This window comes from Chenopodium quinoa, unplaced genomic scaffold, assembly GCF_001683475.1.
Source record: "Chenopodium quinoa cultivar QQ74 unplaced genomic scaffold, ASM168347v1, whole genome shotgun sequence".
Taxonomy (NCBI): domain Eukaryota; kingdom Viridiplantae; phylum Streptophyta; class Magnoliopsida; order Caryophyllales; family Amaranthaceae; genus Chenopodium; species Chenopodium quinoa.
In genome coordinates this window covers 2,888,487-2,901,389 of record NW_018743175.1, presented here as the reverse complement: position 1 = coordinate 2,901,389, position 12,903 = coordinate 2,888,487, and the positions used below count along the sequence as shown (strand labels likewise).

Below are 12,903 nucleotides of genomic sequence, written 5' to 3'. Positions count from 1 at the left end.
TAATTTATAATGAATTCATTAAATATAACTAAATTGTAAATATGATATTTTTTCCGTTATATAAAATCTTTAATTTGAAATGATAAATTTTTAATAATTTAAATCCTAAATCATTATTCATTGTTTTACCATATATTTTATTTCGATAGAATCACCAACCTCATCCACAACCAACCTACTACATCAATGGATAAAAATGTTAGACAAACTGAAATTGATATAAATTAAATATTTACATTTATATAAAATAAATCAATATATTTACCAATAAATGAAAAATTGTTACGAAATAAAATCAAATCTATGCATTGGAATTTTTTCATCATCTCCAAAAATAACCAAAGTCATCCATATATTAAGTATACAACATCTAGTCGTATGCCATTACATAAACAAATAATCGTTAAGTATCCTAAATAAATACAATGTAACTAATACTTGTAAATATAAATTTAAATATAAGATTTTAAAAATTACCCGGACATTGATGACCTAAAACTAACACAAAATTCGCTTGATGGGAGTTTTGTATTGATACGAAATTTTATTTGTGTCGTATGATGTGTTAGATCTGCATGTAAAAAAACATTTAGTAAAAAAAACATAAACATATAATCTTTGAGTATCCCAAATTAATACAATGAAATTAATAATTAGAAATACTAATTTAAACCTAGGATTTTAAAAATTAAGCTAAAAATTACTTGGCCATTGATGATCAAAAATCAACACAAAATTACTAACACAAAATTCGCTTGATGGGGTTTTTTATTGATACGAAATTTTGTTTGTATCGTATGATGTGTCAATTTATAATGGTAGGTATCACTAATTTTAATTTAATTATAATTAACGAACAATTTATATTTCTTATCATAAATACTATCAAAATTTATCTTATAATGATAAGTATCAAACTTTATCATAAACGTTTATCATTTAAATATTTCTTAGTATATTTTTTTTGGATTTCTTATACTCGTAGTATTGAATTAATAAATTTATCTTTTCCTATATTTTTACTTTTTTCTTTTCATTAAAATAATTTAATTCGTGGATTATAATTGCATTAAAATTTTAGATATATCAAATCTAATTCGTTACTTTAATCTAGGTGGCGACATAATTTTTTAATTCAAAAATAAAATACAAATCTTTCTTCTTATTGGTCGAAATAATACCTTTTCTTATGTGGCGCTCCGAATGCTTTTCAAAAATGCCTACTCTTTGTGACTAGACACATTAAAAAAACCAGTGCTATCGAATGAGAATTTTTATTTACTATTCTCTCCTACCTTTCCCTCTCCTCTGCATCATATTTTTGGTGAGAGAATTCTTTTTATACTAAAATCACCAATCTCTACCCTACTACATTCTCTCTCTTACATCTATATATTAATTTACAAGTTATTTTGCTAACTTTTCACTATCCCATTCTCAAACCAACAACTAAAGTAACGCACGTTGCTCTTTTAACAATCTAAAATCATCAATAATAGACATTATACTAAAGGTCTTTGCTATTTTCCTCTTAATATAAAATAAAATTTATTTATTATTTTTATCAAATTTATTCGTCGTCACAACTCACAAATCATATAAACTCATAAATAAATATGAATATCCAAGTTAATATTTCATTAAAATTACACAAACAACACTACATATTTCATATAAAAATTAAAAATTTATAAAATTAGAAATTACAAACATCAATTAGAAATTCATAGAAGAAGCACAATATGCACAATATAAAGCATTAAAATTTACCTATGGAGTCTTGATAGTTGATACTTGATACAGTGCGAAAGTACTACTACTTGTCTTCCCAAATCCCAATAACCAATTGATGATAATTATACTCTGTGATTTGCAAGTTTTACTTTGTTACAATACTTCCTAGTACCTAGGTTTATTAAAAAAAATTAGGAAAAAAAAAAAGAAAATAGGCTAATAGGGAATCTAGGAGATAAAGTAGGTAGAAAGTCAATAATGGGGAGTAGCCGAGTAGCAGTTACATTTACAATTTACACGGTTAAAGCAATTACATGTTAAAGCAAATTTGGGCCTATGTGTATTTCTTGTACTAGGCTATCTCTAATAAATCATCCTATTACACTGATTTTTTTTTGGGCCAGTATCAGGGGCCAGGCCCTTAATGGCCCCCCATGATAGTCTGCCATTGAACGCCATGTAATGACCCGCGGCATTGTCAGGGCCCAAATACTAATGTTTATTTATAATATAACAACAATACAACATTATATTACAACAAAACTCACAAATAGGAGACAACCAATCAATAACTTAACACTAAAACAGACACCGGGAGTGACATGTGTCACATCTTGGTGCTGTTTTTTTCCCTCCAAAACTCCCCCTCCCCTTTTAGCAAAAAAAAAAATTAATTTTTGGAATATTTTTATAATAAAACTATAATAATATTATTCCAAACTAATATATTATCTCTATATAAAATGTATTCCTTTTTATTGTGTTCTAAAATTTTCCATGCACATTTACCTAAAATAGTTTTCCAACTCTTTTTTAATTATCTTTTAAACGAGTAATATTGAATTTTACCGAAAAAGTAATAATAAAATTGTTTCATATCAATGTAATTGATATTAAAGAAATTACTTTAAAACATCACTTTAATTTTTTTTTTTCAAATTCCTTTTTATTTTGTTTATTAGACTAATGGAGTATTAGATATGACCATAAAATAAATGTTGTGTTCGACAACTATATTATATGACTAATTCGAAAATGTAAAATATCAATCAATTAAATTTTTTGCTATTACATTATTAAATTTTTTTAATATCTTAGTAAATACAAAAAAGTTATTATTTTTTTGTTGAAACACTTTATTGAGATAATAATTTTATCACATTCGACATTCATAAATAAGCTACATTTTAAAGAACACGTCGGACATAGTTACAAGTGACATATTCTTGTGTTTTTTTTTGGATAAATAGTTATCATCGACAAATAAAATTTTAAGGCAATAAACAAACAATGATCAAACTAGAATTATTGAATAGCTTTCAAACACATTTTTATATAATAACAAAGAGCGACGATATCATGTATAGCATCAATCCATAAACAGTAAATGTACTATTAATAATATAGGTTAGTGTTGCCTAATTATTGATTGTTATTGCCTTTATTGATCTAAGTAGTATTTATTCTCATTGAAATTATTTTATTGGATATAAAGATGATATATTATTTAATTTGTAATTTATATATTTACATGTATGTTGTGCCAATAGTTTTACAATAGATTTTAGTTTATTGTTTGATTAATGTTTTGATGTTTATTAAAAGAAATTTATAAATAAGTCTTTAGTCATATAGTCACTAGATTGTATAGTTTTATTGGGAATAATATGCATTATTAATGTAATATAATGTATACTACTTTTAAATATTTTCAACTGATCAACTAATCAACAATAATTTTTTTTTCTTTCTCAATTGTAGTTTTAATGAATTTCGCCATATTATTTTATATTTCTATATGCATTGCATTTGTTTATTCCACATGAGTTGCCACATTTTTATATTATATCAAAATTCATTATGGGTAAAAGATTATTAGTACCGTGTATCGCACGGACACTAACCTAGTAATGAAATTAAAGGTAGGTCACACTAACGTGCAGGCCAAAAAAAAAAAAAATTGATGAAAGAAAACGAAATACGTGCAAAAAAAACACAACTCGATCTCAAGCTTCCAATTTTCCATACAGATAAATAAGGAAATGATGAAAGATGTTTAAATCAGGGTCCAGTTTTAATGTTGTTGTCTATAGCTTTGGACAACGTTCCAGTAATGACAAAGAGAAGAGGAGGAAAGGGAGGTAAGGGAAGAGAAGAGAAGGGAAAAGTTCGCTCTATTTTCCTTCCAAATCTCTTCAATTTTGAAGGAATTATCTTTATTAAAAAGAGACGGAAAAATAGATCCCTCCTTCTCCTGATCTTTTACTCATACCAGAAAAATTGTCTTATATCCAATATAGCAGTATATGCTTTTCACTGAAACAAGCTAAGGTCTAGCTGCGCGCCTCGTCTTCTTTGATAATGCATTTGCTAGAATCCCAAACTACGGACTTTTTCCTTGCACCTTCATTCATAGACAACCGATCATCTTATGCAACTACTTTAAATGATTATTGTACGCTAGGCACTTGATTTATAACGTACTCAGCCTGCCACAATGTAATCAACTGGCCTAGACTCATAAAAAATATTTATATACTCCCTCTGACTCAAAATAACTGACAAGTAGGAAATTTTTTAACTATTTATATATTCATTTTGACTATAGTTTTTTTACAAACTAAATAAAAACATGCTTTGTCATGAAATATATTGTTAAATACTCTCTCCGTGTTTAAATGAGTGAAATGTTTAGACTAATTTTTGCATTATTCATCTATTTCAATTTGATTAAAGTTTGTGATTTATACATAAGAATAAATATAGTCTTGTGGGTTGGAGTGGACAGCTTTCAGTGGTGAGGTTCGATTTGTTGAGGCTACTGCAATGGCAGGAAAAGGTGAATGTGTATGCGTCTCACTGAACAACTTGGCGCTGTAATTAAGGAGTGCACAAATAGCTCTCACTAGTTCAAGATATTCTTTTAAACAGAAGAATAACCATAGTATCGCTACTCCGCCAATGCAGCTGATCTAATGAGGATAACTAAGAGCAGCGTTAATGGTGAACATTTTAATAGTTCACAATGAGTGAATAAATAAGGTGGTGGCTTAATGGCAAACTCTATAATTGTTCATGATGAGTGGTCATGCGTTCGATTGCAGGAGCAAGCAGCTGGACGAAATAATTCGCTGTGGGCCCCACCAAAATTTTCCACTGATATTCATACAAAACGACGTCGTTTTGCAACATGAAACAGCAAGGCAGAAAAAAAAAATAGAAAGTAGCGGCTGGGAGCGCGCCACTTGGCCCAGCCGCTGCTTGACACGTGTTCATTGTTTTAAATAAATCCGTTGTAATAATACAACGGATAACAGTGGGAAGACGAAATGATAGTAATACTTCAGAACAAAATTAAAAGTTTCACTAATGATGCTTAGGCATTGTAATCTTCATTTTCAGTAGTGATAAGTTTTCAATTCCAGTTCAACCTCTTGTACGCATTTCCAATTATTTGTACTTTATCAATTAATCAGTAAAATGGATCTTTTTCACTATCCCATTTTCATAGCCCATGTGATCTTTGTCTCTTTATTCAATTATATCAATTTGTCTCTTCATATATAATTGTGTCAGTATCTTAATTTCCCCTTTGTTAGCCCATGTGAAACCCTTCTTCTCCATTCAATTTCTGTGTGGTTCTAATCCAGTGTTTGTCATAGCCCATGTGATCTTTGTCTCTTTATATTCAATTATTTCTGAAGAAGAATTACAAATTAGTTCACTATAAATAAATACCATTCTTTCATTTATTTTACACACAAACACATAAATCGTTTGCAGTTATTATTAGAAAACCTCACTCTATCTTACATTTCTTACGTAGAAAATGAATTCAAACAGTTTCAACTTAAGCTCAACCGATTCCTCTTCATCTTCATCTAACTCGGATGATGAGGGAAGGGAGCTTAGAGTTCAACTACGTAATGAAGTGTGTCTTATGATACAACACGTAATGCATGAGTACATTCCACCAATTATTCAAGCTGCCACTCAGCAACGCCGACGCAAATCTACTGAGCCCCGAAAGGATAGGGGATGCGAAGAAGGTCATGCACGATTATACAATGACTATTTCGCGGAAGTCCCAGTTTATCCAAGTTCCTTGTTCCGGCGCCGGTTTTGAATGCGTAAACATGTGTTTGAGCGCCTTCTCAACGCAGTGACCCAACATGACCCTTGGTTTCAACAAAGGCGAGATGCGGCAGGTCGTCTTGGGTTGTCTCCACTTCAAAAGTGCACTGCGGCCGTTAGACAACTAGCTTACGGGTGTGCTTCAGACGCTTGTGATGAGTATGTCCGTGTAAGTGAGGCTACTTCACGATTGGCACTCCAAAAGTTTACAGAAGGTGTCATCAACCAGTTCGGTGATCAGTACCTACGCCGTCCAAACATCGTAGATATGGAAAGATTGCTACGTATTGGGGAAGAACGTGGATTTCCTGGCATGATAGGCAGCATTGATTGTATGCACTGGGAGTGGAAGAACTGTCCACACGCATGGAAGGGGCAGTATCAAGGAAGAGCAGGAGTTGCAACTCTCGTACTGGAGGCAGTTGCGGACAGAGATCTATGGATATGGCATTCGTTCTTTGGGATGCCAGGTAGCTGCAACGATATTAATGTGCTTCATCGATCCCCTGTGTTCGAAGACGTCTTAGAGGGTCGAACACCTGCTGTGAACTTCGTAGTCAATGGTCATCATTATACGAATGGGTATTATCTTACTGATGGAATCTACCCTAGATGGGCTACTTTTGTGAAATCCATCACGAGTCCAGAAGCTCGTAAGGATCGTTTATTCGCAAAACACCAGGAAGCTGCAAGGAAAGACGTTGAACGCGCATTTGGGGTCCTTCAAGCTCGTTTTGCCATTATTAAAAAGCCGTCTTTGGCGTGGGATACCGACATACTCCACAATATCATGCTCGCCTGCATCATAATACATAATATGATCGTTGAAGATGAACAAGAGACGTATCAAAATAACGTTAATACCAATGAGTTTATGAATGCTGGAGGCAACGCTAATGAGGACACTACCGAGTATCGTACTGATTGTATTGTGGATATCAGCTTATACTTGACTCGTAGAACAGAGATTGAGGATCAACAGACTCATTTGCAGCTAAAAAAACAACTTGGTCGCACATATATGGAATAAATTTGGTAACAACGAGAACTTACACAATTAGGTTTACAACAAATGGTTATCCCTAAGGACATCTTACAAAACGATGTGTAGTAGTTCTTTTTTTTTTTTTTTAAAAAAATGTACTTGATTATAGTTGTAGTCCTGTAATCACGATTTGTACCTCTTTTTTTTTTCAATTATGTTAATTAAAATTAGCTGCGTTGTTGTTTAAAAATATTGATCACAAGAATTAGTTTTTAAAAAAGCTGATAAAAAAACGCGATAATTTCTTAATTAGTAATCACGATTAAAAACTTAAATACGTCAATTAATTACATTGACATCGAGTTAATAAATTATAATTATGAATTAAATAGATTATATTTACAAAAATAAAATAAGGTGGGGTAGGGAGTATTGATGATGAACCATTGTTTAGTGTTCATTGTTAAGAGTGAATATTGTAAATGGTTTGTTGGGTTGATGTGGATGAGAGAGAAATAGTGATAGTGACCCATGGTTTGTTGGGTTGATGTGGATGAGAGAGAAATGGTGATAGTGACCATGAACCGTTTATGATTTTATTTCTGCCCAATGTCTGTCGAGTGAGCTTGCTACATATTATATACAAAGATTTTAGTATGGTCAGGCATCCGTGTTTAGCAGAAGGGCTGAGAGCTTTCAGTGTATTTAGGTGTGGTTTACGACTACGAAGAGAACAACTTTGGGACAGTGACCTGCGCTACATAATACATATAGAGATAACGAGCTACATCAATCCCTCTGCTTTTTATATGTATGACCTTTGAAAGCTATAATTCTTAAAGTCTTGTAAATTTTACAGAAGCCCTGTACCTTCTCTTTTCTACAGCTCTAAAGCTCACCTTGTAAATGTTTAGTACTTCCCACTATGTCTTTGCATGCTTTGCCGCAAAGTTTGCAATCGAAACAAAAAACACGCCTGACATGCTTGAACTCGAGTGGCACCAAGTGGATGGTTGCTCGTATGTTAGTAGCAAAAGATTGATTTATAGTTCGTGTTTGATAAAAAAAAATGTTTCAAATTGCAGTTCCAATAAAACCAATAATCTCTAATAAGATCAGTCGGATAATAAATTCAAATAATCCATAAGTTCGATTCAGATATATTCAGGTCCAACGAGGTGAAGGGAACACCACTAGACCATTAGAACAAGGAAGTAGCAAAATCAGAGTCACATTCCCGCCAAACCTAAAAAATGACCGTTAAGAGAAACCTCTTCAAACCCATAACTTCCTTCACCTTCCTTTCTCCCCAAAAACGCCTCAAATTTCATCAATCTCCCCCCAAACTCTCATCCCCAAAACTCTGGTCCAATCTCAAATTCGGATCTTCTCCAGATTTCAGTTTTGATGACAGAGAAAAATACACCTTAAATCTTAACCACCCAATTCTCCACAAAGTAGATTCATCTTCTAATCTTGCTCAATTTCATCAAACCCAAGCTCAGCTTATCATCTTAGGCCTCCTTAATCACCCTCTTGCCGCGAGCCGGGCTGTGAAGAAGCTCTGTTCTCTTCCTCATGGGTTATACCAGGCTGTTTTGCTTCTTGGGAAGCTTGATGAAGTTGATGCTTTTATGTGTAATACCATTATTAGAGGTTTTTTGAATCAGGGTTACCCAGAAAGTGGTCTTGCATTTTATTATGATTATATGATTGGTGGGTGTGTTTTGCCGAATCATTATACTTTTCCGCTGATAATTAGGGTTTGTGTTGATATTGGGGAGGATGTAGAAGGAGAAAAGGCGCATTGCCGGGTTTTGAAATCTGGGTTTGGGTTGGATTTGTTTGTTAGGAATTCCTTGATTAGAATGTACTCGGTTTTTGGAAGGATGTGGGATGCAGATAAGGTGTTTGATGAAAGTTCTGAGTGTGATATTGTGAGTTGGAATACAATGATTGATGGGTATGTGAAGAATGGGCAGGTGGGTCTTGCCCGCAATCTGTTTGATGAAATGCCTGAGAGAGATGTCTTTACTTGGAATTCAATGCTTGCTGGGTATGTTGGGGTGGGGGATATGGAGGCAGCGGTAGAGATTTTTGGGGCAATGCCTCAAAGAGATGTTGTTTCTTGGAATTGTTTGATTGACGGGTGTGCTAGAATGGGGGATATCTCGGCTGCTCGTGAATGTTTCAAACGTATGCCTGACCGTAATGCGGTTACCTGGAATTCCATGTTGGCCCTTTGTGTGAGGTGCAAGGAGTACGATGAGTGCGTGACATTGTTTGAAGGAATGATACAAGGAGGTGCTCAGACTAATGAGGCTACTCTTGTAAGTGTGCTAACAGCATGTGGCTATTTATGTAAGCTGGATTTGGGTAAGTGGGTCCATCATTATATAGAAAATAATAGGAGGATTAAACCTGATGTTTTGCTTTTTACAGCTCTTTTGACAATGTATGCTAAGTGTGGGGATATGGACATGGCTAAAATTGTCTTTGATAGTATGCCAGAGAAGAGTGTTGTGTCATGGAACTCGATGATCATGGGCTATGGCTTGCATGGTCTTGTAGACAAAGCCCTTGAAATGTTTCAAGAGCTGGAGAATAGTGGGCAAATACCTAATGATGCCACTTTCGTATGTGTTTTAGCCGCCTGTGCCCATTCAGGCAAGGTCTTGGAGGGTTGGTGGTATTTTGATATCATGAATAGAGTTTACAAGATTGAGCCGAAGGTTGAGCACTATGGTTGCATGGTTGATCTTCTTGGGAGGGCTGGTCTGCTCAAAGACACAGAAGAGCTCGTGAAGGATATGAATATGAAGGGAGGACCTGCTTTATGGGGAGCCCTACTCTCATCTTGTCATTCGAATATACAGCTTGGGGAGTTTGTTGGAAAGTGGCTGGTTGAGCAAGAACCTGAAGACATTGGGGCTTATCTGTTATTATCAAACATATATGCTGCCCTAGGGCGATGGGAAGATGTCGATACAGTGAGGAGACTTATAAAGGAGAAAGGTTTGCACAAAGAAGCAGGGTACAGCAAGACCTGTTTTGGATTGGGTGAACTAGATTACTCTAAAAAAGACCCTTCCTTTCATAGAAGAACTATGATTCATTCAATGTTGAGACAAATGAGTTCTCAAGTGAAGCTGTCTGGAATTAGCACAGCGGACTGGTGTAATACAGACTCTAATGCTGAAACCAAAGAGTGAAGGGACCGTGATGGTGTTAAGGCAATGGCAAGAAGTCCTTGGAACAGGTACTTTTGTGGCAAAGCAATCCTAAATAAAATTGGTAGAAGACTTGTTATATTCATTCTTTGTGCAAACTTTTCTCCTGATGACGTTGGCTCACATAGACAATAGGCTTGAAATTGCATATGATTCAGATATCAGATTATTATAGACTTGTTTCTTCAAAAAATATTATATATGCTGTAATAATCATGATGCAATTCACCCCCAACCTATGTAAACTATGTATTAGTGGAAGGATTGTTAACTAAATTGAAATAATATATCATAGTTTTCAACACTGTTTAACCCTCTAGATTTTGCTATCCTCACCTTAAAATTCTGGATGTAGTTTGGAAATGATATTATATTAATCTTTGTATAAAGCCATTCTTTGTTTCAAATTTATTTGCATTCATATTCTGCTATGTCTTCTGCTTCATTAATCTGTATCTATTTACTACATTATGTTATATGGAAATAGCAAAGTTCTTTTGCTTGTGTGCTTCACATGTTGACTAGATTTCGTTTGTTTCACCTGAAGTTACTTCATCTTATTTGATCTGATCTTTTTTCTAATCTGATATTATTCTAGATCTATGGAATCCAAATATTATTTTCAGAGTTGGTATTCTGATTTGACACGAATATTGGAGTGATGTTGGTTTTTATTTTGGCAACAGTTATAAGTTGGCAGGTTTTTATAACAATCCAAAACTGCTTGTAATAAATTAAATTTGGTGCATGAGTGTTGATCTCTGCTTTGTAATATGTTAAGCTAATAAGGGGGCTTAGCGTGATTATAAGAAATGGTATCTTGAAACTCAGATTTTATTAGTCATTGAATGTAATGGTGGATTGAAGTTTATAGCCTAAGCTTCAATCTATTGAAAAATAATTACAGCATTAAATAATACATAGTATATATAGAGCCTATTTTCATTGCTAATCTGATTAATGCAGGCGATTTTTCCTTTTAGTTCACTTGTACTCCAGAGTCATATATGGCTCCTGATTTCCAATCTTGAGGTATGTTGTTGACGGGAACAACCCAAGTATCATCTGCGTAATCACCATCACTGAACAACATTCTTATGGACAACGGTCCACTTGGTGGAGAAGTACTTGTCCACACAGCTCCATGGTCTCGTTGCAGTAACTTGCAGGTAAAAGTTTGTGTCTGCACATATCAAATTGCATGTTAATACCTGATTCCTCAGCTTTTTATCTGTATTTTGTAGTCCTAAATATGGTGTAATAGAATCACTAGATAATTGATTAGAAGATAGAAAAAGTAAAATAAGCTATAGGTGAAGTTTTTTCAGTGGGTAATAGAATTTAGACCTCGCATAGTTGCACAGCAGTGATATCCTTTTCTCCTTGTTGGTAATAAATAGCAAATGCTAGATAGCTAGGGTAGTTGCTGCTCTCATCAATCTTGAATGTTATGTTTTTACCTGGGTAGCTGCATGAAATCCTGTTTCGAAGAGAAAGGTTTTGTTAAGTCATTTAAAGTTCTAATATAGAAATCCTCAAATAGACAGGGGATTGCAACTAGTAAAGTGAAACTCCTTTTTACAGATGTAAACTGTTTTATGAAGAACTGTTAATTAGATATAATAAATGAAAAGCTTTTTAATAAAATACCGTTGATACTCTATGTCCACTACACCAAGGGATCTCAAAGATGCAGCTGCATCTGTTGTTTGAGCCATCTTGCTAAAAGCATGCTCGCTGAGGATAAAATCAGTATGGTCACCAGAGCCTTGGTCTGTTATGACCACGGTAACTCCATTGTCTGAGCAATAGTCACTGTTTGTGCATTTGACCTATAGAAACAATAGTTGCATGAATAAACAGTTCATAATAACAGTTGGTAAAAATCAGATTGTGGAAGCTTTCCTTGAGTCATCTGGTATAGTAATTTAGTTACCTACCTGATAGCAAGCACCGCAACCTACTCCATCACGGTAGAGTTCTGATGCAGTTGATACATCTCCTCCATTGACTGTTGCTCCAAATGCCCCGAACCCACAAGCTCCATCTGCATTGCATTTCAAAGATATAGTCAATTCATTTGTTATATCTAAACTGCTGGAATTTATAATATTAAAACGTATATTTGACAGCATAATTTTCTTGCATATACTCACGATCTGTTCCATGTTCGTCAGAGTTTGGATAATATGATGCACGTGAGTGAACAAAACAGTCGCTACAGTTTTGAGCATTAGCAAAACTTATCAGGAGAAGCAAGCAGATTGAAAGGTGAAGAAAATTTTGCAATGAGAAAGACATCTTGGGGCAATTACAGAGACGATAATGAGAGTAAGATCAAGAGAAGACGTGTTACTTGGTGGATGAGGATTCTGTGATAAGCGTGACAGTATTTATAGACTACCAAAGCAAACAAGGCTTCCCTTTAGAGGTTGGTAAGATCGTAAAAACTTTTGACAGTCAATATTAAAAGTAAATTATCAACCTGAATATAAAAAATTAATTTGTTGTAAATAGTTGAATGCTTTTGACCCAACGTCTGTCTTAGACTTCAGACTTTCCTTGAGTCAGATGACGTTAACAAAACAACTCTTGATTCCTTGGCCTCTTTTCTTTATGTTAAAACTTTTCTTTGCAAGCTTATCTTATGCCTTGAATGGCTGTCTATTTTTGATGTGCAATGCATCGTGCAATGTTTTCATCAGTATAGTGGTATGATTTGATCTATACATTAGACTTGGAATCTGACCATCATATATTGTTAGAATTAGGAATATGAAGTCTTATTGGCTTTGAAGTTGAAGTACACAGTATTTCAAA

The 12,903-nt window shown here is 33.9% G+C and overlaps 3 protein-coding genes across 3 annotated transcripts; 2 read left to right on the top strand and 1 right to left on the bottom strand.

Moving 5' to 3' along the window:
- Window positions 1–5,860: 5,860 nt before the first annotated feature.
- Window positions 5,861–6,898, top strand: LOC110732842 (putative nuclease HARBI1). The gene has a single exon (XM_021912844.1). It carries the CDS (start codon window positions 5,861–5,863, stop codon window positions 6,896–6,898), a length of 1,038 nt encoding a protein of 345 aa, XP_021768536.1.
- A 920-nt stretch (window positions 6,899–7,818) lies between these two features.
- Window positions 7,819–10,468, top strand: LOC110732472 (pentatricopeptide repeat-containing protein At1g08070, chloroplastic-like). Its single transcript, XM_021912416.1, has one exon. It carries the CDS (start codon window positions 8,107–8,109, stop codon window positions 10,063–10,065), a length of 1,959 nt encoding a protein of 652 aa, XP_021768108.1. The 5' UTR covers window positions 7,819–8,106; the 3' UTR covers window positions 10,066–10,468.
- Window positions 10,469–10,899: 431 nt separating this feature from the next.
- LOC110732471 (expansin-like B1) lies at window positions 10,900–12,715 on the bottom strand. Its single transcript, XM_021912415.1, has 5 exons — window positions 12,240–12,715; window positions 12,024–12,130; window positions 11,734–11,915; window positions 11,431–11,563; window positions 10,900–11,266 (listed from the first exon to the last, which is right to left on the bottom strand). Exons 1-5 carry the CDS (start codon window positions 12,382–12,384, stop codon window positions 11,063–11,065), a joined length of 771 nt encoding a protein of 256 aa, XP_021768107.1. The 5' UTR covers window positions 12,385–12,715; the 3' UTR covers window positions 10,900–11,062.
- Window positions 12,716–12,903: the final 188 nt, after the last annotated feature.

Excerpts from the sequence above, each read along its gene's own strand:
- LOC110732842 (XM_021912844.1), top strand. The coding sequence starts at position 5,861 with ATGCGTAAACATGTGTTTGAGCGCCTTCTCAACGCAGTGACCCAACAT.
- LOC110732472 (XM_021912416.1), top strand. The coding sequence starts at position 8,107 with ATGACCGTTAAGAGAAACCTCTTCAAACCCATAACTTCCTTCACCTTC.
- LOC110732471 (XM_021912415.1), bottom strand. The coding sequence starts at position 12,384 with ATGTCTTTCTCATTGCAAAATTTTCTTCACCTTTCAATCTGCTTGCTT. Across the intron at positions 12,131-12,239 it reads TGACGAACATGGAACAGATC|ATGGAGCTTGTGGGTTCGGG; the intron begins GTGAGTATATGC and ends AATGCAATGCAG. Across the intron at positions 11,916-12,023 it reads GTTGCGGTGCTTGCTATCAG|GTCAAATGCACAAACAGTGA; the intron begins GTAGGTAACTAA and ends TTGTTTCTATAG.